At 37.1% G+C, this 26,663-nt stretch overlaps 1 protein-coding gene across 1 annotated transcript; it reads right to left on the bottom strand.

The window, feature by feature from the left end:
* Positions 1-14,450: 14,450 nt before the first annotated feature.
* On the bottom strand, positions 14,451-15,540 carry LOC131437981 (proteasome subunit beta type-7-like). The gene is made up of 2 exons (XM_058607699.1): positions 15,349-15,540; positions 14,451-15,292 (listed from the first exon to the last, which is right to left on the bottom strand). The coding sequence occupies exons 1-2, from the start codon at positions 15,495-15,497 to the stop codon at positions 14,512-14,514; spliced, it is 930 nt and encodes a 309-aa protein (XP_058463682.1). The 5' UTR covers positions 15,498-15,540; the 3' UTR covers positions 14,451-14,511.
* Positions 15,541-26,663: the final 11,123 nt, after the last annotated feature.

Here is a 26,663-nt window from a genome sequence, read left to right as displayed (position 1 = left end):
AATCTGGCATTTTCTAGATAAATCTGGCAACCTGGCAACGCTGATCGAGGGGTAATCAAGCTAATGTCGTTTTCGTTATTAAATTGCACTACACCGGTGTAGTGAAAGCTGCACCTAAACCGTTCGTTTTTACCAATTGCACTACACCAGTGCTACACTTTTTCTGCACCGACACCACTGGTGTAGCACTCATCAAAAGTTTGGTGTAGCTCTGTGCAATGGAATCGTTAATTGTAGTCAATGGTTACTGTTTATGTTTTCGTCTTTTTTGTTCGTTTATTCATGCCTCAGTGTAGCACTGCACCGGTGTAGTGCAAATTAAAAACGAAAACGCCATAAATTTCATGGCCTATCCCACTTGTACGCGGCGGGCAGATTTTCCCCCAGACGGCTGGCTATGTCTGCCAGCCATTTTTGCCGGAATTCTGCCAGAATTCCGACAAAAGTCTGGCAACAATGCAACAACCGTATCCGGCAGCGGTTATTAAAGGACTATTCACACATATCCGGTCCGGTTCAGTGCCGGCACGACACCGTGCACGGATACTGATATTATTTCATTTGTTTTCTATGCGCGCATTCACACCTATCCGGCACAGTGCCGTTTCAGTGCAGCTCCCCGTCAGTGTCGCGCCGTCCGGCAAACTCAAATTCGTCGTCACCGATATTTTTCATTTTCATTGAAGTCGGTATGTCATTGCATTGGCTGTGCCGGAACGGAAACAGCACGGAAACGGAACGGAAGGGTACCGATAAAAAAGAACACTGATGGCGCACTGAAGGCACTTTCACTGAACCGTCACGGAACTGAAATGTGTGAATAGTCCTTAATGGTTCTGTTTCTGTCGGATTCTTGCCATACAAGATTGGCAGAACCGTTTTAAATCGGTTCTACATTTTAAGTGTCTTGGTTTTATTTTTTCAATAAAAGATACATATGAAAGGCAATAAGTTATTGCCCTTCATATATACTAATCATGGAAAATGTTATTGTCAATAACATTGCTTTCTCACTACCAAACATATCTACACGCTGCCAAAAAATTACCTAATTTTAAGTACTTTTCACTCAATAGAGGGGTTGCGTGCAGGAAGCCAATTTTGGGTAAAATGCGTTTTACTTATTTTTGAGTAAAAGCATCAATAGTACTGATCAGGTAGAAACTACGCAAGGGATATAAAAATCAACTTGGGTAATTTGATTTCAGTTTTCGTTCGATGGTTCTATTCAGCTGCTGGAACTGCACCGTTGAGCGATTGAACGCATCTCAATATCTTCCATCGCCTGAAATGATATAGCGGTGTAATTATTATTTAAAAAAGAAATTATACAAAGCTACTCACACTGCGATTGATGACAATCATTGAATTATTCTTTCAAAACTGGCAATTTTACAAAATAATTTCACTCACTTTAAATCTGACCGATAGTTTCTGCAATGCAACACACAAAATTTTTTCACCCAACAGCAACTTATTGAAGTAAACTACACTGTTGAGTGAAAACTACTCAATCGATACAGTACTTTTCACCCAACTATTAAAAACATGCTTGATTACTTCACGTTAGGTGAATTTAAGTCAACCGTTGGGTTTTTTTTTGGCAGCGTGTATATTTCAATCTCATTTAGCTCGTCTCAAGATTCGTTTTTTACGCACATGCGGGATTGACGAATATCAAATAAAGTCGAATAAAAATTTCATCTTTAATTTTCATCTTCTCACCTTCGCTGAAAATGTCAAAGATTTCAATGTGACAAGATCCTGGTCGATACGGTTGTATAGTGGTTTTCAGCTGGACATAGAATGCGACGGAACCGTCGCAGGATAGCGAAATAATGAGCGTCAGAACCGCTGATGCCAGGTTTGCAGATTGGTATGTAAATTTGCAATTTCGTTTGTTAGCGGACTTTGCAATTAAGCCGACTTTTTTTGCAGATTTTCGAAATTTTTATAAACAATCGTCCATTTTAATGACTTTAGCTATTACTGTAGGGTTTTCGCTTGGATTTTTCGTCATACTTCTAAATATTGAGGTCGCATAGGACCATTTCTAATACGCAGGCGCCTAAAATTTCACCTGGCATCGCTGCCAGAAAATTGGACAGTTGTTTTAACCCCTTCGCTGTCTGTTGTTTTAAAATAACTAACATTAGAGCCAAAAGAAAAATTAATCGGCTGTTTGATTGAGGCCAATTGTATTTTCAACCGGTAAAATTCCTTAGCGACAATTGTTATTTCATTGTTCATCGAAACCATCAACAAATGTATATCTGTCAAAGACGACCAACTTTTTAGAGTAGACAAATAGCACAATCGAATAAAGCAAGGCGTCGATTAATACAAAATATAAATGAAAAGGGAACATACTAAGCACAAAATAACCATTATGTGCGATTCAGACGATCCGTCTTCTTTTGTCACAGTCAATCTCCGTCACCGGCACCGTCAACATTAACTACATGCATTCTTATGGAGCCATTCACACGTAACGTCACCGTCACGGAACGTCTTGGCGGACGGAACGTGTGAACGTTCCGGTAAAGAAAGTATTAAACTAATTTTGACGGAAGCTGACGTTTCGGTGACGGTGACGGAAGGAGGCGGATCGTCTGAATCGTACATTATGTCAAATTAATAGCACACGCTTAAAAAAAGCTGTAGCCGTAATCTGCCACATACGCATTATCAATATGAATTCATTATGACTGAAGTTTTCTTAATAATTATTAATAAATTAGTCATTGTAACGGTCAATTAAAAAAATATTTTTTTCTGGCGAAGGGGTTGAATCGATGCGAATGACAGTTTCGCTATCTTTGCGGCATTTTGTCGCTATCTTATCGCATCGCAATCTTTTCTAGCCGACAGTGAAAATCACTATATCGTTTGAGTTGTATATCTGGCAGCGGTGAGGCAGTCGGTCACCAGAATGTCTGTTGGCCATGTTTTCCAGCTGGCAGCGTTTAGTCAGCCATTTGCCAGCCATGCGCATGCGGGATGTGTAGAGCATTTTGATGTCCCATATATAATCTATTCGAAAAAAATTTGTGAAACTATATTAACTCATACTCTTCAGCATATTACTCGACTCTGACCATTTTTCCAAAGCAACCATTATACCTGAAGATAGCTGAATATATCAGCAACCCTTTCAGCAGTATGCCAGTTTGGCTATTTTTGATGTCCCATATATCATCTATTCGAAACAATTTAGTGAATCCATACTTACTCATACGCTTCACTATATTACTCGACTCTGACCCTTTTCCCAGAGCAACCATTATACGATTTAATAGCACAGACTAACAGACATGACAGTATGAGTAAATTCTTATAAAAATAATTTTTCGTTATGCACTAGTTCCACCTATATTGTACTGCGCGAACTATCTACTATCTATACACCCCTTGTGTTACATAAAGGTTTTTTTACTAGTTGGTTTCCCCTCGTTTGTCAACACCGATCAGCTGCTTGCAGGGTTGCCTGATTTCATCGAAATATTTGAAAATGAATCGTCACAATAAATTTTTGGATTACGTTGATAATATATTTAACTTTTTTAGCGATGTTGGAAGGTAAACATTTATTTTACTCAACGTTGTTCATCTAGACTATTTTTGATTGTGTTGGTAATTTTCACCCGAAATTAAGTGACGGCAGACCAGAAGCAAGTAAATATTGTAACAAAACGGGTTCGATTTTGTATTGCGTTGTAGGATGAGAAGTAGGCACAATTCTGTATATAGTTTTAGCAATATGTAATTAATCTGTATCCTGCATGAAATTCGCATGGGGGTATACAAATCGATACATTACAGGTAATTCTGTATGAATGGCAACTCGGTTGGTAAATGAAAAAAATAAACACAGTCTAGATGACAGACAGAATGTTTTTGATAGGGTAACGTGGTGCCATCATGACACATGTGAGTACTGTCCCAAATAAATGAATATTCGAAATGACCGTTTATATGGTTAAAGAATCTAATTTGAGTGTCCTGTCTGTTAGTCTGTGTTAATAGTTTACTTTATTCAAAGAATTATTGGTTTCAGTAGCAGCATTTTCATTTTAGTCATTGAGTTCCAGTTTTTACGATTCCCACCACTAGAGTGCGAGGCGTTGCTTTGTGTATCCCGTAAAAAAACCATTGATTTTACAGCATAAACAATTGATTCACAATTAGATCTATTGGTTACAATACATTTTATTGTACCTTGTTTTTAAATTCCTGGATAAGCAATATTAATTTTGATTTTTTTTTAAATGTTTAGCAGTTTTGTCGCTGAACGATCGAATTATTCACATGCTATAATCAAACACTTGAATTGTTGAAAACCCTCTAGGGAATGGAAGAAGCAGTTAAAATGATACTTGTGGAACGCGTACAAACTCCGCGGGAGAAAAAAAGCCCTGGTTTATACGCGCGCGAAAAAATTGCTCTACTTTTTTAAAATAACTAATTTGGTTCAGGTAAACGGTTAATTTAGTCGTATCAATACACAAATAAGATCATAGATAAATTGAATCAATTTGTTCTTGATATAAAAATATAGCAGGATTGAATCAACAAGGACATTGTAGTTAGTGAATTTCAACAATAAACACAGCCGGAACAAATATATTTTTCGTTTGGTTAGACCAAAATTTTGATAAAAGCCAAACAGAGCTTATTGTTGATGTTGAAGGGAGAAATTGATTTATAACAATCACGATCAAGCTTGAATTGAACATAAATCAAATTTAAAAATTTGTTATTTTAAACATGCTCAATTTCTCTCACGCAGAGAATTAAAAAAAAAATTCATTTATTTTACAGCACGTGGACAACAACAAAATATACATGATGTAACTGTTAAGCGTGCATTGTTACACTGCTTCTATCAGTGCGCCCCTCGTTTGGGCTGTCAAATACAGTGAGACTGATGAACGTGCATTCTTCATACGCTGTTTTTCACTGCCGTTGCAAACCTGAAAAGCCATCAGTAACATGGTTCTATAGCAGCCCTTACACGTGACAATATTATTGTCAATCCAAAGTATTGTCAATACCGTCAATCCAATTGACTTGGTAACTGGAGTCCGCATTTTTCGAGAAAATCAAGCGTTTGGAGCTTCAAATATTGCAAATGAATATTAAAATATAGAGATAAGAGATTATTGCACATATTTAACAGTTTCTCTCTGGAGAGAAAGTATTGTTGGATTGATGAGCAGTTTTGATTTTTTTGACAATATTTTCGTCAATCCAATGAAGTTTCCATTACACGATAAAAAGTATTGTCAATACTCCTTGTATTGACAATAATATTGTCTCGTGTAAGGGCAGCTTATCAGTTGATGAATAGCAAATAGCTGCCCTTACACGAGACAATATTATTGTCAATACAAGGAGTATTGACAATACTTTTGATCGTGTAATGGAAACTTCATTGTATTGACGAAAATATTGTCAAAAAATCAAAACTGCTCATCAATCCGACAATACTTTCTCTACAGAGAGGAAACTGCCAAATATGTGCAATGAACTCATCTCTCAATATTTCAATGTTCATTTGCAACATTTGAAGCTCCAAACGCTTGATTTTCTCGAAAAATGCGAACTCAAGTTACCAAGTCAATTGGATTGACGGTATTGACAATACTTTGTATTGACAATAATATTGTCACGTGTAAGGGCTGCTAATGACAGTTCAACTGACGTCGCTCGGAATCGTCGCCGCGCTGGACTGTCCAGCGAATTGCAGGATACACGCTCGTTCAATGTTACTCTAAAGTGAGTACAATTTCACTCACTTTCGTTGAAAGTGGAACTACTCTATTGAAGAATCCAACCAACTCTTTTGCGATCGCAGCGCTGCCCGAGTGGCGAGCTTTGAACTAAGCGATAGTGATAATTTTCAGATTTTGCTTGAAGATTCGAACCAAATGCAGGGTTTTTATTATTTTTTCTTATGAATCGAATACTAACATACAAAAACGTGTGAAAATTAGGTAAAAAAAAATCGATCATTAATGATTCAGTAACTTTTCGTGGTATGTTCAATTGATATTTATGGAGAAATCGTAACATGAAATACCAAATTCGAAGAAGTGAGGTTGGGTACTGTTTTCATATCTGGGATACTCTTTGTTTTTTGGGTTGGATTTTGAGATTATTTGATAAATTATGATCAAAAGTTTTATGACTAGTCTATTTACTCATGTTTTATCATCTAAATCAAATCTGTATGTGAACTGAAAATTTCGAATTTCATCCTAGATTGTCAAGAGTATAGGACAATTTGAAATCATATGTTTGATGACAACACGTGAATAATCGTTTTTCTTACCCATATTTGTAAGGTTTTGCCATCTGCATTCTTTCAAACTCAAGTAAATTGAAAAAATCGTCAAAAATTTTTCAAAATACATGGGATATGTCAAAACAATCACCATAACGCTATCTCGTGGTGACCACGCTGATTGGATTGTTCAATAGTGAGTAGAGTCTGTTCATCGGCCATTGGAAAGGATCCGTCTGCCTTCCTACGTTGCCCACGTACTGGCATTTTGTACAGCATTCGTAGAAATGCTCTGATGTATTCTTATATAGAAAAATTAAATAAAATACTTGCTAAATGACTGAACACCTACCTATCGTCTTCAACCTGTGCGAATTGCAGCATTTTGTGTGCCCTTATAATCTGGTACCGCTTCCGACAAAGGGAAAAGTTCCGCCTTCGACAAAGGGAATTCAGTGAACGTAAATTTTTACACAACGTTTTCAAACCTCTGTGAGTAAAACTTGTTGTCGATTTAGAAACTAAGTCAAAGTTACTCCGACGACACGACCAGACACTCCGAAGAAAACTCGGAATAAAAAGTGTTCGTGAGTGATTTACCGCCAGTTACCATAAATATAGCGACCCCTTGAAAAAGACAAAAACTAACTATTCGAGCAACACTGTTTAAGTTGCTATGAACTAGTTACCAAGGAGCACTAGAATAAATAAACAAACAGTTTGAAATAGTTGTGGAATAATTCCGTCGATTTGAAATTGTCCCAGTACAACAAAAAGGGGAGGTAATAAGAGCATAACTAAAGTAATATTGTATATTTTTAAAATTTTTTGTACTTAACGGAATTTATTGATATAGTTCTTGTGTGGGTACAAACGAATTCATAATAATCTATGCATAGCATGCCATGACCAATTGGGTTGGGTATGACTGCAACAGGTCAATCGTATTATTAAAGAACAGCTTCTCACATTTCATCACGAACAACCATACAGGTAAGAAGTGCACCGTTCTGGGTGATTCCGTTTTCGATTAATAGTTATAAAATTCACAATGGCGATCATGCTAGGAGGCGCAATTGAAATAGCAAAGTTGTTCAGAACCATCTCGCATTCAGATATTGATGCTATTTGGCACTCAGTTTTTTTTATTTTACATTGATTACGTAATGTTGAAAATGACTGAAATAAGCGGATCACTATGGTCGCGCATCATAAGCGGACCAGGAAGGTCGCGCAATAAAATACATAGATAAAATGATTACGATTTTCATTGAAAAAGGCGGATTCATGAAATCGCGCATCACAGAGCGGATCAGGAAGGTCGCGCAAATGTAAATGAGCGGACCGGGAACGTCGCGCACAAGGAGAGCAGGCAACGTGGCCGTGCAAATGAAAAAAAATGAGCGGATTTCAAAAATCGCGCATCATAAAGCGGATCGTTACATCGCGCACATTTGCGTTATAAGTAATTTTTAACGATAGAACAACACTCGAATTTATTGTTTTCAGTGGTTTTATTAATTACTTCCGATAGTTCTTTTAAAGTGTGAGCACGTTGGTTCGCGGACAGTGTGTTAGAAGTTCGAGTAATTCGCAAAAACGAATGAAATTTTTTCGTGTCATAACGCCGTGAGATTCCATCGGTAGTCAAAAACAATAAAGTCCATGTGACTATAAACGAAATCGATGGATGTATGGTCATTGTAACCTTTCCAACCAAACAAAGAAAGAAGGAGAGAAGATTTTAGTAATACAAGAATCATGTCAAGGTATGTAGTGCCCGTATTTCTTGGAAGATTCGATTTGCGCTCAAAATCTTGTTAAAAATGTCTATGGAAGTACTAGACGATTTAACGAAACAAGGCGAACATTCAACACTAAAATATACTATCTCTCTTGGAAAAAAACGTGTTTCGATTCAAGTAGAAAAGACCAAAAGCATATAGTTGCAGCATTTTTCTGCATCGACGATCGACAACGGAGTATTTTGGATTAAAGATACTGGAGACGGTAGTAACAGTTAAGGTTTTCCCAGCGACTATAAATGGTATTGATTTCGCATCGAATACTGGATGCTTTTCTGTGGTACTTGAAAACGCAATGCTGATTGTTTACTGCATATCTGAAGATCCAGATAATTTATTGATACAGGAACACAAAAATATACCTTGGAAAATTTGTCTTAATTTATTCGAATGGGTTTAAGATACGTTACTTTCATTCCGAAATCATAAAAAAAAATCTATTCAATGTGAATCTAAAGTGTTTTATTTGATTGAAGTGATTGGAATTGCATATTTGCACTTTGCAAAAGTCGCAATTTGTATTGTGCATGCAGCTAAAAATCGGAAGCGACGTCTCTCTCGCCTGATTATGTTGCTCCAGCGAAGTTCACTGTGCCCCAATGGTATGTAGACTGCCATGCGATATATTAATCATTCATAATTGTACGAAAATTCACTCCCTTGTAACGTTCAGTGTCAAACCCATTGATTCCCAAACATACATTATCAACTTTAAGCGCATACAGAAAGTAATATTCCATCGTTATGTGCTTCGATAGTGGAGGCAAGATAATGTTTTCATTTATGTTGAAGCACGTGGTTCATAAACAAGACAACAAAATATGTATAAAGTAACATGATTCTATCAGTTGATGTATAGGAAATGGCAGTTCAACTGACTTCGCTCGGCAACGTCGCTGCGCTGGACTGTCCAGCGAATTGCAGATTAGTGCTGCAGCGACAATATTACCGATAATTGTCTGATATACGCAGTATCGATTCAGTGTTTGGACAAGTTAAATCAAGAATTGACGAATAGCACAGATAAAAATATTTTGTGAATTTACATCTATTTTCATGCACATATTTGGAGCAGGTAAATAAACATAAAATTACTTTACAATTCTGTACGTTTCAATACAATTTAATTGTAAAATAAACGGTAATTGAAAGATACAGTTATATTCATTGAAAATTCAATGCAATTCAATTTAATTTTGCATCGATGAAGGTTTTCAATAAAAATTTCGATTCAACCCATGTCTATTCCATGTTACTATTGATTTACATCTCGTGTAAATTTCATTATTTCTTTCTGTGAGGGCTTTGAGCCATGCCAAACAGATGACTTACCATTTAACAAATGAGGTGAACGCAAGAACGAATCAGTATGTAATAATACAGCAAAACAAAAATCTTTATTACATTATCTATTAATCACCACAAATCAAACATCCGATTTATATCGTTTATGATATCTGATCTCATTCAGATGCATCTCAAAATATATCTTCTCTTTTGAACGATAGAAAAATGAAACCTACATTTTTGCACTTTTCTCTGAAATTATGAATAACAATAGTAATGGTTCAATATATCTGTTATAAAAGATTAGTTACCTATCATTATAATGTAAATTTCAATCAGTTTCACTCCTCTAATATAAAAAAATCATTTCATAAATCATCAAAAGAACAAAGAACTAGTTTTGAACATTTTTCCTTGCATTTTCCGATACACAATTTCAGAATCCAAGCCAGAGCTGCCATCTTTATTTGAAAAATCTGTATTTGGCGAAAAAACCAATCTGTACAATATCTATCTCGAAAAATCTGATTAGTGAGGCCTGGTTTCGCTCCACCTGGTTTAACCTTATGGAACGAAAAACACAAAAACAGAAAATCTATATTTATCTGTCTGAAAACTTAATTAACTGTATTTGAGGGCCCCCTGTCACGACGCCATCTTGATAAGATCTGAATCAGAACTTTAAAATCAGCTTATTGCAAAGTTTTATGGTTTACCTTGTTTATTGCACGAAAGTTAGAGATTTTTGGATCGATTCTCTCACAATAACTTGTCAGTTTACCTAAAATATAGCAGATCATCAAAAGGAGGTAATTTTCACAATTTGAGAGTCACGATGAGTATCAAAACATCGCAGTGTTTGGGGCCCGAAACACGAGGGGCTCAACGTAATCAGTGTACTTTCAAATGGCTGGTGCTTACATACCGGTGTCAGATGGCTCGTATTTTAAGACAACATGTAAGTTTTTCTGTATCGAGTACAAAAATCGGTATAGTTCGCAGCGCTGATCCAAATTCAATATTATTATTCTAGGCACCCCGATATTTTTTTTAGAAGAGAAGGTGGATGTGTGGGTACAAACGAATTCATAATAATCTATGCATAGCATGCCATGACCAATTGGGTTGGGTATGACTGCAACAGGTCAATCGTATTATTAAAGAACAGCTTCTCACATTTCATTACGAACAACCATACAGGTAAGAAGTGCACCGTTCTGGGTGATTCCGTTTTCGATTAATAGTTATAAAATTCACAGTTCTGATATTCAAATGGGTCATCCGTATTTTCATGAGCAATTATAGTTTAAATCGTAAGAATGCACTCAATTTAATAAAGCAACAAGAACGACAGGTGATCGAAAATGGAGAAATTGAAATTCCAGATTTTAGTGGAAATCTAGCTTAATTCGCTAAGTCTTCCATGGTAAGATATACACTTTTTCTCATAGTAATTATTGTCATTACCATTATCTGTTTCAGAGTCTGCTGTAAATATTATACAGTCGTTAATTCAAGAGATGCAATCATATCCGCAAATCGATTCAATATTTAATACAGATACAGAAGCAAATGAAAAACGATCCTAAGACATGTCCACGGAATACCAAACGAAATTTGGAATAAATTGAAGTGAAAAACACTTTCGACTTTACGAAGACGCTAGTGTTAATACAAAATTTGGAGATATTCTTGAATTATTTACAAAATATATAAATTTTTATTTTATGCTTTAATAACTTTTACTTTTTATTAATTATTTTCATTCTGGTATTGTCAGAAAAAGACATATAATTTTTTCAAGATCATGTCATATATTTTTGTTTGTATGTTCTTTTCTTACGAGTAAACTTTTTTCAAGAAAACATTATTTACGATAGTCGCAGAAAACAATTATTCTATGTTTCAAATTCGCATTATTTTGATTTTCAAATTCGTTGGAATATTCCCTCGTTTTAAGTGAGAATCTCTTGTTTTTGTTTACATATGTAGTTACCAAGGCTACTGGTAACTGTTTTTCAAAATCAATAATTTTCCAACTTGTGTTGCCAGTTCCAACATTTTTTCAAGCGATTTCGTTTTGACATTACCAGTTACTGAGGGTTAGTTAAGTTAGTCGTGTCGTCGGTTACTCATTCTTCTAAATCAATATTACTCACTTTTTGACATTTGAACTAAATAAGCAAAAGTGAGTACAAAATCTCAATCTTCAGTTCACCAACGCCATCGCACGGCATCACCACAGACTAACAGACATGACAGTATGAGTAAATTCTAATAAAAATTATTTTTCGTGATGCACTAGTTCCACCTATATTGTACTGCGCGAACTATTTACTATCTGTACACCCCTTGTGTTATGTAAAAGTTTTTTTACTAGTTGGTTTCCCCTCGTTTGTCAACACCGATCAGCTGCTTGCAGGGATGCCTGATTTCATCAAAATATTTGAAAATGAATCGTCACAATGATTTATTGGATTACGTTGATAATATATTTAACTTTTTCTTGATGTTGGAGGGTAACCATTTATTCGACTCAAATTTGTTCATCTAGACTATTTTTTATTGTGTTGGTAGTTTTCACCCGAAATTAAGTGGCGGCAGACCAGAAGCAAGTAAATATTGTAACAAAACGGGTTCGATTTTTTATTGAGTTGGAGGATGAGAAGTAGGCGCAATTATGTATATAGTTTAGGCAATATCAAAGATAAACTCAAGATAGAGTAGTCTGCGATTTCTTAGGTATCATTTGAATAGGACCCCTCGATGAGCTCGGTTCACTGTCAATTTGAGTATTTTGAAGCAAAACAACAAGTGTCTGATCACTAGATGCGTCGTAACTATGACAATGATTGTTTATGTTTGGAAAAATATCAAGTTACAGTATGAACGATATTGAGAAATTTCGCTTTATATCAGTGATTCTTAGAATAAGAAAGTGAAAACTACTTAGAACCATTGTCTAGAATTTATTTAGTTTGTTATAGCCTCATCCCATGAAGCATCAGTTGTGGCAAGAAATCATTATATGCTGAATGTAAACATATGTGTGCTTCCTTTCTAACTTGTATTGTTTCCATGGCATTTTGTCGGAACTAGTCGACGCTTGTTAACGGAGGGTCAATAAAATTACATTATTACTGAACCAACTGGTTCACGATTACTGACCCAACATTTTTCAATGAAACGTATGGAACATTGTAATCTTCAGTTTATCTTTGGCAATATGTATTAAATCTGTATCCTGCATGAAATTCGCATGGACGCATACAAATCAATACATTACAGGTAATTCTGTATGAATGGCAACTCTGTTGGTAAATGAAAAAAATAAAGACAGTCTAGATGACAGACATGATGTTTTTGATAGGGTAACGTGGCGCCATCATGACACATGTGTGTACTGTCCCAAATAATGGAATATTCGAAATGACCGTTAAAATGATTGAAGAATCAAATTTGAGTGTCCTGTCTGTTAGTCTGTGGCATCACATTCAACATATCATGTCAATGTATGAGTGCGCAGTGCTGCTGTTTTGGCGCGCACGAATTTGACATTTCTCTCCCCTACTTCTATGTTCGAGATTCGATGCGGACTCGCCTGAGGGCACCATGCACGCAAAAAAGAATGTTGCCAATGATTTGTTCTTGAAATGTGAGAGCTGGATATCTTGTTAATATGGTGTCTTTGATTGTATATAATCTATTTATACCCGGCTTTAACCTATCGTGGTCGTTCACCGGGTGTTGTATCTAAATAGGGATGAGGATTAGGAATGTGGGGAGGGGATAGGGGTTCGTTTACAAATGTATTAATTATAACACTTCATTTAAATTTAATGTGTGATCTGTGTTGGTTTGACTGCGCGGATCGTTCCGGGTTGTGGAGAACATTCCCTGGGGCGCCGCTGCGGCGGATGACTGCTCGCTTAGTCGATGTACCGAATTCCTGCTTGTTTTCGGTTGAATTTCTGGGTGGTAGGGGTCATTTCCCGGCCCGTGGGAAATATCCCTGGGATCGTCGCCCCCGGCTGATGGCCGCTTGCTTGGTTGATGGGTGGTATTTCTCCTTGTCGTTAGTGTCCTAGGGCCGTGGTGAACATACCAGGGGGTGTCTGGCACTCTGCAGAAGGTTCACCGGTTCAATTATCGTTCCGATGTTCTTTGTGCTGCGTTGTTCATCGCGGATGCCTCGGAGAAAGGGGATTGTGCAGTGGCGTACCGAGGAAATTTGGCACCCGGAGAAAAATAAAAGATTTGGCGCCCCCATCGTTGGTTTAGTGAGCAAAAAAAAAGCAAAACTGAACTCGCCCGAGCTAACTTGGGCGACAAAAAAAAGGTTCCCAAGGATTAGTTTGCCGCCTCCCCTAAAATTGTTTCTTCTATTGATGAAATCGACAATCCCACGACAAAAGAGCCTAACTGCAAATTTTTCTTTCTCTTTAAGTATTTCTTTCACGATTTACCGCACTTATTTTATATTTGACGCCTTACTCTTCACAAAACTTTCAAGGTAAATCCAAAAGTGTTCTATCTATATTGGAAACTTTCGAGAAATTGCAGTAATTCTTCGTAATAATCAAAAGAGAAAGTAAACAAAAAGAAGCTCTCATTTACAGTTAAGCCATTTTGTTGTGAGGCTTTCAAAATGTATAATGCGGATAATTATATTATTATGAAAATCTACCATTTAATGTTTTTTTATAACGGTCAATAAGCCACCTGTCAACTTCCACTTTCAAAAGAAATTGCAGGCGAGCTATATAAAATAGAGTATTAAATTTAACACCAGGCGAAAGAGAAAACTTTTCTCTGCCGTTTACTATTATGACTTACTACCAGCGAGTGCCGAGTCATTCGAAATTACTCTTCAAAGTGAATGTTGATGGATGGATCCACCGTTATAAAATCAACGCGTGATTTCTAATTGTTTCCTTGTCTTATTAGCCCTCAACAAACAACTCTTCATTCTTGAAGACGGGGCATCATTTTGGAGGAAATTTTTTCTAGCTTGCATATCTGTTCTGTGCTAAAAAGCCATGTGTCGAGTTATTTAAGATCCCGAAAATATGTATGTCTGCAAATGTGTATTTATTGACATTTCAATATGTTAAATACAAAAACGATTAAATTCTAAGCGATATCCATGCTTTCCACACCGCCAACAGGGATCAGAGTTCGCACGCATTCCTCGGTAATATCAATTTTGAAACACTTGCTCTGTAGAACGGCCGTTGTTCCTGGTTTGTAGTCATATGCGAGTGAACGGGTACCTTTTTTATTAGCTTCCTCGAACGTCCTCAAATATTGTGCACCATCCTTTCGAATCACACATAGATCAATGTTAGAACCGGATCCTAAGTCGTTGAAAACTCCAGCAGCAATTGCATCACGAACCAACTGTTTGCCCTCCTCTTCATCCATATCCGGTTTCCAGCGAGACTCGAACACGGACATAGCTGCAAGACTACCTGATCCCATTGTAGCATAAGGCAGCTTATCTGTCGATCCGTGAGGATAAATACAATAAATGTACGATCCCGTATGGTCCACACCGCCCAAAACCAAAGCAGCGCTAATATAACCTTGATAGCGGAACAAAAACTGTTTCAACATTGTATTAGCAACAACTACCGGGACTGTTCGTCCAGTATTTAACCGGTGCAATTCTAAATTTGATGATATCATCTGAGTGGTCATCTCCGTGTCAGCAGCTGTTCCGGCACCACAGCAGTACATGTTTTTAGCCAAGTAGTGAATTTTTTCGCAATTTTTATCCGCTACGATTGGGCCCTCAGTAGCACGAGTATCGGCTCCCAAAATGACACCATCTTTGTAAATAATCCCAACAATTGTTGTACCAGTTTTAATAGCTTTCGGCGGAACAAATCCTTGCTTCAATAGTTGAGCATTTCTAAAGAACATCAAGGTTAGAAATTCTAGTCTTGCGATTTATCTGATGACACTAACCTGCGACAGTTTTCAAAACTGAATCCGGGTGCTTCCAGATCGCGAGCGATGTCAGTAGTCATATTGATTCTGATAATAATAATCACAAAAAAGCTTAAATTACAATCAAATTCTTGCGGAATGGTGAACGCTAATTTCTGCTGTTTCATGAACAGAGATGCCAAGTAAAATGTTCAAATATCTTTAGACAGGGTTGCAAAAGTCAGCAAATCGGAAAAAAAATTTGCAGTTAAAAAGTATGTGTTGTTGGCAGCAATTTCTCTATAAAAACTGGCAAGCAAGAAAAAAGGTCGCGGCAATTTGAAAGTCTGCAAAACTGCGAAAGTCTGCACAACAATAAATGTCTGCAGCACTATATACGAAATCTGTAGATTTACAGACAAATCTGTAGATCTGGCATCTCTGTTCATGAAAGCCGACAGAAAATTATGACAGTTGTATCGATGAAACCCAGATATATATACACGCAGAGAAATTGAGCATGTTTAAAAAAACAAAACAATTAGAAGATTTTTAATTTGATTTATGTTCAATTCAAACTTGATCGTGATTGTTACAAACCAATTTCTCCCTTCATAATCAACAATAACATCTGTTTGGCTTTAATCAAAATTCCGGTCTAACCAAACGAAAAATATATTTGTTCCGGCTGTGTTTATTGTTGAAATTAACTAACTATTTATTACATGTCAATCAAAGTTGAAATAATGTTATCAGGAATATCCCTGTTGATTCAATCCTGCTATATTTTTATGTCAAGAAAAAAATTGATTCAATTTATCTATGATCTTATTTGTGTAATGATACGACTAAATTTACCGTTTAAATGAACCGGATTAGTTTTATTTAAAAAACAGAGCATTTTTTTCGAGTGCGAACAAACCAGGGTTTTTTTTCTCCCGCGGAGTTTGTACGCTTTCCACAAGTAACATTTTATCTGCTTCTTCCATTCTTTAGAGGGTTTTCAACAATTCAATTGTTTGATTATATTATATATGTGAATACTTCGAGTTACAAAATTTAAATCTGAATTTTATAACAAGAAAAACTGGCAGCCCCAGCAGTGTTTTACTCGTGTTTCAAATGTACAAAAAAAAAGAACGGCTTCGTAGACCAGTTTTAAATTTGACAGAAGAACTGGTCGAATAAATAAAACTAAAACGGCTTGCTGGGGATACGTTTGTTCCAGTTTCTGTTCTATTATAGATCTTCCATATAGAACTTCTAGCTGCTGAATTTACTCTAAATATTCAAAAAAAAAGGCGGGTGGGTAATGTCAGAGACATAACTGGATGTCGTGAATACGAAAACAACTGACACGGGGACGGGTATAGCGTGATGGGTAAGTCGATGCCTTTCACGCCGCCCGCCTGGGTTCGATTCCCAACCCCGCACATAGGGTCAGGAAGTTTTTCTGGCCCGAAGAGGCGAATGACATTAATGTTAAAGCCTCTATAATTGAAACAAAAAAAAAAAAACAACTGACATGTTCCTTAACACTTCCGAATATCAATTGTATGAATTATGCACGCATTCCCCTTTTTCACATTTTTCGCAAAAACAAAGAAAGCTTCACTTGATCTCGATTACTGTGAGTTTCACACAGCGAAAAGTGCACAAATCTAAGCAAACTGTTCTTGATTTGCCGTAAACTGAGGATATTTCCCTACGATTTGCGAACAACAAATCCTAATAGTTCTTTAGAAAACTTTTAGAGCCATTAGAACGGCTGATATTGTGCAATGCTCTCCATCGTTGTTTTTTTCCCAATGCTAATGACTGGCAGCTGTGACGTAATCGCTCTTGTCGAAAGCGTGCAGACGACACAAAACACATCTGCTCGCAGTGGCGATACAATCCAAACTGATTCAAGTTTTGTTGAGAGGCTTGTTTCTACCTGATTTCGTTTGTAGCTTTTTCACTAATGGGCGGTCCTAATGCCTCGTTTACACTTCTGCTGGCTGCCAGCATGCTGGTGTCAGAGTACTGCCCTCTTAGGAAAAAAACGTTCAACGGTGGTCCTTCGTTGGTCTAATACTTTGGATCGTTGGACCACAGTTGAACGTTTTTTCCTAAGAGGGCAGCACACTGACACCAGCATGCTGGCAGCCAGCAGAAGTGTAAACGGGGCATAACGGCTATAAAAATAGCCGCATACAGAATTTTAATGTCGATTATTTCATTTCGGATTTGCATATTTTATTGAAAGAAACTATCAATATGCTGAAGGGACTCGTTTCTAGCATTCACAAGGACCAAATTGAGGAACTCACTGCGATATTCACCACTTTTCGGAACATTTTTCCCGGACGATTTGTTGTACAGCAGCAGATATTTTGTTCTCTTCCTTAGAACGCGTTCTGATTCTTATCACTCTCTCAGAGGGTAAATTTTGAAAAGGCACCCCATAGTAAAGTAAGTCGTATTCACGACAAAAATGGGTTGTATAGAGGTACAGTAAAGTAAATTCCGCATAATTCTTTAGGAGTATTATTATGGTTTTAAGAACAACCGAATAGAAGTCTGGAATAGAGAACTGGACCCTGAGTTCAAGACCTAAATTTAGATCCAATAACACTCAGAATCCAGTTTCAGTCGCTGCTGGTTCTCGCCTTGGTGGCCAGCAAACGAATGAGAGATGCGACCTGAGCGTTTGAGGTTGTAACCACGCAGAAGGTGCATTCTCTCTCGCTGCTGGTGGAAAGTTTAACTCCCGCTGCTGCTGCTGGCTGGTCCTCGCGCCTCGATGGCCAGCAAGCAAATGAGAGATGCGACCTGAGCGTTTGAGGTTTTTATTAACCACGCAGAAGGTGCATTCTCTCTCGCTGCTGGTGGAAAGTTTAACTCCCGCTGCTGCTGCTGGCTGGTCCTCGCGCCTCGATGGCCAGCAAGCGAATGAGAGATGCGACCTGAGCGTTTGAGGTTTTTATTAACCACGCAGAAGGTGCATTCTCTCTCGCTGCTGGTTGATGATTCCACTCCCACGACGTCTGCTTCCATCGAACGCACAAGAAGAAATGATCGATTTTCGACCACGGTTCCCCTTTTATACGCATTCAGTTGAAGATATGTGCCTGACTATCTCAAAATCGTCGTCCTTGCGCGAAAAACCCAAGCGAAAGTAAAAAGTTTTCCGCGTTGTTTTCAAATTTTAAGAAAACTTAATTTTTGAGTTGTTTGTGGTTATCGCACACTGTTCAAAATATTACCCTGAATTCCTGATCATATTTTTGATGAAATGGTGAAAGAATTATGTTGCTACCATTAATACAAGTCGAGATATTCGCGATTAAGTTCTGCCCATTCTTCCATATGGCTAATTTTGAAAAGGCGCCCCATAGTAAAGTAAGTCGTATTCACGACAAAAAATTAAAAGCCTTCGGCTCGTCAGTGCTTAAAGCAGTTCTCCATCTCCGCCTAGCAATCCAACTTAAACCGCTAAGCAGTGCCAAGTGCAAAAAATACCTTGTAAAATAATTTAAAAGATATCATTTTATTCTTGAAAACAAACGAAAATGTATGATTTCAACAAAGAAAAGAGTTAGCTCAAATACCTAAATTTAAGGTAATTAATTTCAACTCAAAAGTTTGTGAATTCAAAGCACTACAATTATTAACTTTATCTAAAATTCGTTCATTTATAACAAATTTTTCAAACTGAAATTAATGTGAAATTGTTCGTCAAGAAATTGACAGGAACGCATTACAAAATATTTGTTATTTCTATTAAAATATTGATTGAAACCAACTAATTCACTGAGAAAAATAATTATCATATTTTGAAGTTTCAGCAGCAATATTTGTTATATCAAATCAGCTTTTCTTTTGTCACTATTTCAATAAAAATATTCGTTGCATGAAACATAAATTTAGTTGTTTTTACAACTTTTTTCTCTGCGTGTATAAGAGAAATCTGTAGATTTACAGACAAATCTGTAGATCTGGCATCTCTGTTCATGAAAGCCGACAGAAAATTATGACAGTTGTATCGATGAAACCCAGATATATATACACGCAGAGAAATTGAGCATGTTTAAAAAAACAAAACAATTAGAAGATTTTTAATTTGATTTATGTTCAATTCAAACTTCATCGTGATTGTTACAAACCAATTTCTCCCTTCATAATCAACAATAACATCTGTTTGGCTTTAATCAAAATTCCGGTCTAACCAAACGAAAAATATATTTGTTCCGGCTGTGTTTATTGTTGAAATTAACTAACTATTTATTATATGTCAATCAAAGTTGAAATAATGTTATCAGGAATATCCTTGTTGATTCAATCCTGCTATATTTTTATGTCAAGAAAAAAATTGATTCAATTTATCTATGATCTTATTTGTGTAATGATACGACTAAATTTACCGTTTAAATGAACCGGATTAGTTTTATTTAAAAAACAGAACATTTTTTTCGAGTGCGAACAAACCAGGGTTTTTTTTCTCCCGCGGAGTTTGTACGCTTTCCACAAGTAACATTTTATCTGCTTCTTCCATTCTTTAGAGGGTTTTCAACAATTCAATTGTTTGATTATATTATATATGTGAATACTTCGAGTTACAAAATTTAAATCTGAATTTTATAACAAGAAAAACTGGCAGCCCCAGCAGTGTTTTACTCGTGTTTCAAATGTACAAAAAAAAACGGCTTCGTAGACCAGTTTTAAATTTGACAGAAGAACTGGTCGAATAAATAAAACTAAAACGGCTTGCTGGGGATACGTTTGTTCCAGTTTCTGTTCTATTATAGATCTTCCATATGGAACTTCTAGCTGCTGAATTTACTCTAAATATTCAAAAAAAAAATTAAAAGCCTTCGGCTCGTCAGTGCTTAAAGCAGTTCTCCATCTCCGCCTAGCAATCCAACTTAAACCGCTAAGCAGTGCCAAGTGCAAAAAATACCTTGTAAAATAATTTAAAAGATATCATTTTATTCTTGAAAACAAACGAAAATGTATGATTTCAACAAAGAAAAGAGTTAGCTCAAATACCTAAATTTAAGGTAATTAATTTCAACTCAAAAGTTTGTGAATTCAAAGCACTACAATTATTAACTTTATCTAAAATTCGTTCATTTATAACAAATTTTTCAAACTGAAATTAATGTGAAATTGTTCGTCAAGAAATTGACAGGAACGCATTACAAAATATTTGTTATTTCTATTAAAATATTGATTGAAACCAACTAATTCACTGAGAAAAATAATTATCATATTTTGAAGTTTCAGCAGCAATATTTGTTATATCAAATCAGCTTTTCTTTTGTCACTATTTCAATAAAAATATTCGTTGCATGAAACATAAATTTAGTTGTTTTTACAACTTTTTTCTCTGCGTGTATAAGAGAGACCGGTTGAAAACACAATAGATGTGAATCGATATGTTTGAAGTAAAGATGCCAGATCTCGGGTGATTTTTCAATAGGGCGTATAAGCATGTGACAGTTTCTCTTTGTTTACTTTCTCTTCTATTAATTACCAAGCGGTTCCCACGTTTATCACTCAACTCTTTGCATGAAATGATACCCGAAACTTTCAACTTTCAAACAGAATAGTGATATCAAAGAAAATGTTTTCAATCACATCACAATAATCGAAAGAGAGAGTGATTAAAGAGAAACTGTCACTTGTTTATACGCCCTATTGAAAAATCAACCGAGAGATGGCATTTTCATCTCACTCCACTTAAAAAGCGGTAGGATTGTATTGAACAGAATTGTATTGATTGTCTGGAACCAAGCGGAAACACTCTGAACTATCTCAGACAGTTAAACTCATTTAATTCCATATTCTCTTATCAAATTCCGCACAATTCTTCCTCAACTTTCTTAAGCCCGCTGCAATATTTTTGTTAAATCCATCAATTTCACACTATTCATTATAGTTTTTTTAACCCGTCAAATCACTCGTATATCAAAACTGTATCGTAAATTTAACTACCTCTCAGTAACTGGTAATGTCAAAACGTAATCGCTTGAAAAAAATGTAGAAACTGGCAACACAAGTTGATAAAATATTGTCTATGAATAACAGTTACCATAACCTTGGTTACTGCAAATTGAAGTCATGAGAAATGTAAACAAAACCAACTGCGGATCGGATATTTCAAAGCAAAAAATCAAAATGAATGTCTCGAGTAAGAAATCCTCTTTTTGTTGTAAATAACAACTGTTTTAGAACCAGACCAGTGAATCGACTAGTCATTCTGAATTGCTGAAAGATGTCTTTTGTCGTGAAAACTGAGAATGATCCTTTTGCTAACAAAAACAGTTGTCTAGGGATTTTTTATATTACAGTCTGAGTTATGGAAGTTTTTTATTATTATTTGTATTTATATACTTACAAGCCCTGATACACTTACTTAGCACATAGAACTCTCGTGTGTATTCCCAGATAAAACTTTCACCGCATATCTCACACTTGAACGGCCGTTCGGCGGTGTGAAATCTCCGGAAACCTACATTTGTTTTGCATTATGGTCTCCAAAATCAAGTTTAGTCTGAATGCCTTCATCTTCATCTAACATTATTTTCAGAAGCAATTCCGCAACCAACTTTATCGATGTTGTTTGTCCGTGAACCAATCAGTTCTTCTTCCACCTTAATTTCAGTCACCCTAGATCAAACCATTCATTCAATATCTCTTTCTTTGAAATGATAAGCATGATGAAAAAATACCTTTTGACAGTGTTGTCTCCAAGATCTCGCGTGGCGATCAACAATAACGGCGGACATAGTTCGTCCTTTTCCTGACCAGCTGTCTGGACGGAAGTTACAGCAGCTGCGTATTGAATGTTTCTCTCCAAATCATAGACACCAAATTCTTGTTTCGATTCTGATAGCACCAATTCTTCCTCGATTTCACTAGGAAAAATCTTTTTAGTTTCATTCGACATTATAGTTTGATTATTTATTAAGGAGCTCCTTTCTAACTAGTTCATACTATGTTAAACAGTGTTGCGCAAGAAGATTGTTCTTATAATATTCAAGGGGTTGCGTAAGAAGATTATTCTTTTATTATTGCTACAATAAGTTTCTTTACAAGCGGTATGTCAATCGCACTCAACAGAATCTGTGCCGCAACCCGAAGGGATTCTGGTCGTTCGTCAATACAAAGAGGAAAGGCTGCGTCTCGACAATGACATTGATCTGTCCCCTGCTGATAAGTGCAGTCTTTTTGCGAAACACTTCTCGAGTGTTTTCACGAACGACTTACCAACGCAAGCTGAGATAGGCAGAGCAGTCCGTGATGTACCTGCTAACGTCATCGACATGGACGTGTTTGCAGTGGATGTCCAAATGGTTATTACAGCTATAAGCAAAATCAAGTCGTCATATTCACCTGGCCCGAGTATAACTCCCTCAGTTGTTTTGGAAAAATGCTCCGACATTTTAGCACAGACTAACAGACAGGACACTCAAATTAGATTTGTCAATCATTTTAACGGTCATTTCGAATATTCCTTTAGTTGGGACAGTACGCGCATATGTCATGATGTCGCCATGTTACCCTATCAAAAACAACCTGTCTGTCACCTAGACTGTGTTTATTTTTTTCATTTACCAACAGAGTTGCCACCTGTAATGTATTGATTCGTATACGTCCATGCGAATTTCATGCAGGATATAGAATTAATACATATTGCCAAAACTATATACATAATTGTGCTACTTCTCATCCTCCAACGCAATACAATATCGAACCCGTTTTTTTACAATATTTACTTGCTTCTGGTCTACCGCCACTTAATTTCGGATAAAAATTACCAACACAATAAAAAATAAACTAGATGAGCAACGTTGAGAAAAATAAATGGTTACCTTCCAACATCGCTAAAAAAGTTAAATATATCAACCTAATCCAATAATTTATTGTGATGATTCATTTTCAAATATTGTGATGAAATCAGGCATCCCTGCAAGCAGCTGATCAGTGTTGACAAACGAGGAGAAACCAACTAGTAAAAAATCGTTCACGTAACACAAGGGGTGTATCGATAGTAAATAGTTTGCGCAGTACAATATAGGTGGAACTAGTGCATCACGAAAAATTATGTTTATAAGAATTTACTCATACTGTCATGTCTGTTATTCTGTGATTTTAGCTACTCCGCTTTCTACATTATTAAACTAGTCGCTTCGTCTGCACAAATTTCCATCGGAATGGAAACGCTCTACGATGTTCCCCGTGTTTAAGAAAGGGGATAAATGCAATATAGTGAACTACCGTGGCATCACCTCGCTGGGAGTGGAATCCAAGGTGTTTGAGTCGCTGATTTACGAAAAACTCTTTGCATATTGCAAGCAATACATTAGTACCTACCAGCATGCTTTCTTTCCGGGTTGCTCTGTTGAGACTAATCTTATTAGCTTCACATCGTTCTGCATGGATCAAATATACAAAAAACTGCAAGTGGATGTGATCTACACGGATCTAAAAGCTGCATTCGACAAAGTCAACTATGACATTCTGCTCGCTAAACTTGAAAAAATGGGATGCTCGTCTGGATTCTGTGACTGGCTAAGATCGTACCTGGTGCAACGAGAATTATCTGTCTGCATTGGAAATAGTTCTTCTGACTGCTTTTCCAACCGTTTAGGAGTTCCGCAGGGCAGCACACTGGGTCCATTGCTCTTCTCACTATTCGTCAATGATGCAGCTTTTGTCCTACAGCGTGGAGGAAAATTGTTTTTCGCTGATGATGTCAAAATTTATCACGCCGTTCGTAACCAAGCTGATTGCCGAGAACTGCAGAACCTCCTGTGCATCTTCAACGACTAGTGCTTACGTAATATGATGGTCTTGTGTGTCGCCAAATGTTCTGTAATTAGCTTTCGAAGGACCAGGACTGCAGTTCCGTTTGATTATAACATCGCCAGGACCCCGCTTCAACGTGTCGACCACGTCAAGGACCTTGGTGTCGTCTTGGATGAAAGGCTTACATACGTTCGGCACTTCTCAACTACGATCGACAAAGCGAATCGTCAACTTGGATTCATGTTCAAGATATCGAGTGAGTTCCGGGATCCGATATGTTTCAAGGCCTTGTATTTTTTTTTTTTTTTTTTCAAATAAAATTTTTATTAGGCTCATTTGCTTTAGCTTAACGTGGCCGATTGTCTTGTTGTTAGGGGGAGAGAAAGGGATGCCGTATTACGGGGCGGCATACTCCCCAGTTAATAAGGGGACATAGGGAGGGTGGGACCTACACAGTATTGAATTGAAATTTGAATACATCATTGGTTTGTGGCATACATCTTTTAGACACATTTTGCGTTCGATGAATCTTCATGTTTTGCAGCTTGTAGCAATGAAGAGATTATTCTGGATTGGGATGCTTCGTTGGTGTGTTCTGACGTTGATGTGACGTTTTTGGGTAGCTTCCAGCAATTCAGTCAGTTCAAGGCAGGTGCATGCTCCGAAGCATCGTTTACACAGGCCATACTTCCAGCAACGTAAAGAAGAGTGCGGTAGAGCTGTAGACGAGAAAGAGATAGGGAGAGCACTAAATTTGAGCATTGATAGTTTTCAAGAAGTTATAGATGAGAGTCATATAAGGAAGATTTCGAGTTGCCAAGACGTCGCGGACTGGTACGAAGGGTGGTATACCTCGGGCCCGAAGGGAACCTATGAGTTGGGACCTGGCATCACAATACTCGACACATGTCCAAACAACATGTTCGATGTCATGATAACCCTCACCGCAAACGCAGACACCACTCTCGGCGAGCCCCACACGACGGAGATGCGCGCTGAACATATAATGATTAGACATGAGCCTTGACATTACACGAATAAAGTCTCGGCTCACGTCTAACCCCCGGAACCAAGCTTTCGTCGATACCTGTGGGACTATTGAGTGTAACCATCGTCCCAGAGTTCCACTATTCCATGTATTCTGCCAGCTGGCTAGAGTTTTCTGACGACAGCAACTGAAAAATTCATTGAAGCAGATTGGTCTTTCATAGATATCACCTTCTAGTGCGCCCACCTTGGCTAACGAGTCCGCCCTCTCATTGCCCCGTATGGAACAATGTGAGGGGACCCAAACCAAGGTAATCTGGTATGATTTTGCAGATAAAGCACTCAATTGTTCCCGTATTTTCCCCAGGAAATACGGTGAGTGCTTTCCAGGCTTCACTGAACGGAGAGCCTCAATGGAACTGAGACTGTCCGATACAATGAAGTAGTGATCTGTGGGCAAGGCCTTGTATTGTTCCTTGGTTCGCTCGCTGCTTGAACTTGCTTCTGTTGTCTGGAGTCCCTATCAGGAAGTGTGGAGTGCACGTTTCGAAGCTGTGCAGCGCAGATTCGTCAGGTATGCACTGCGATACCTGCCATGGCACCCACGTAACCTGCCACCGTACGCCGACCGCTATCGTTTACTGGGTCTCGACACCTTAACTGAAAGAAGGAATGCATCAAATGCTACCTTTGTTGCCAAATCTTGCTTGCTGAGTACGATGTGCCAGACTTGCTGGCTCGAATCAACCTACACGCTCTTTGAACATAACTCATGGTATGAGTTGCGATTACTCAAATTCATAAACTGGAACAATATGTCAAAATTTGAGTATGGATTTGAGTAAAGTAAACTCGTTGCCATGAGTTCTCTCGCATTTATTCATACATTAGAGTAAGCGTGGAGTTTTTAAACATTTGAGTGAAAAAAATACTTCTTGCAGTTCAGTGCGTTTTCATTCTCGGAATATTCTTATCGAAATAAAGAATGCAATAATACGTCGTTTTCCATGGCCGTTTCTAGATCCGGCTTTGAAAACATGAATTAACGTCAATCATCTATGTTTTGTGGTTTCAATTATGCTTAGTGAAAAGCCCAACATAAGGATATCAAAATAATTCAATTTTGATTCCAAACCGTTCAAAAGGAAACGGGTTTGAATCACTATTTTGCGCATTCAAAAGAAAGAAGAAAAACTTTGTATATGAAAATAACGAAGAAAGGTTTCTTCATTTTGAGAACAAGGAACTCAAATTTTGAGTTGAACTTACTAAAATTTTGAACAAAATATTTTTTTCTTATTTTGAGTAAAAATTATTCAAGTTTTGACAATTTCGTCCCTTAACTCAAAAATGAGTAGATAGATAGATAGATGTTTGAGACTCCGCAGTTCACGAACTACGCTGCAAATAGCTCTCTAGCTGCTTCAATTCGTCACTTCAACGAGGTCTCCGAGCACTTCGACTTCAATCGCACTTCTAACAGCTTCAGTCGGCGTTTACTATCAGTCCGTCCGTAATTTTAATTTTATTACTTGACCACTATGTGTTTATTCTTATTGTTTGTTCATTTT

Source organism: Malaya genurostris, chromosome 3 (assembly GCF_030247185.1).
Source record: "Malaya genurostris strain Urasoe2022 chromosome 3, Malgen_1.1, whole genome shotgun sequence".
Taxonomy (NCBI): domain Eukaryota; kingdom Metazoa; phylum Arthropoda; class Insecta; order Diptera; family Culicidae; genus Malaya; species Malaya genurostris.
The sequence above is the reverse complement of the archived record's forward strand: the minus strand, read 5'-3'. Positions and strand labels throughout refer to the sequence as shown.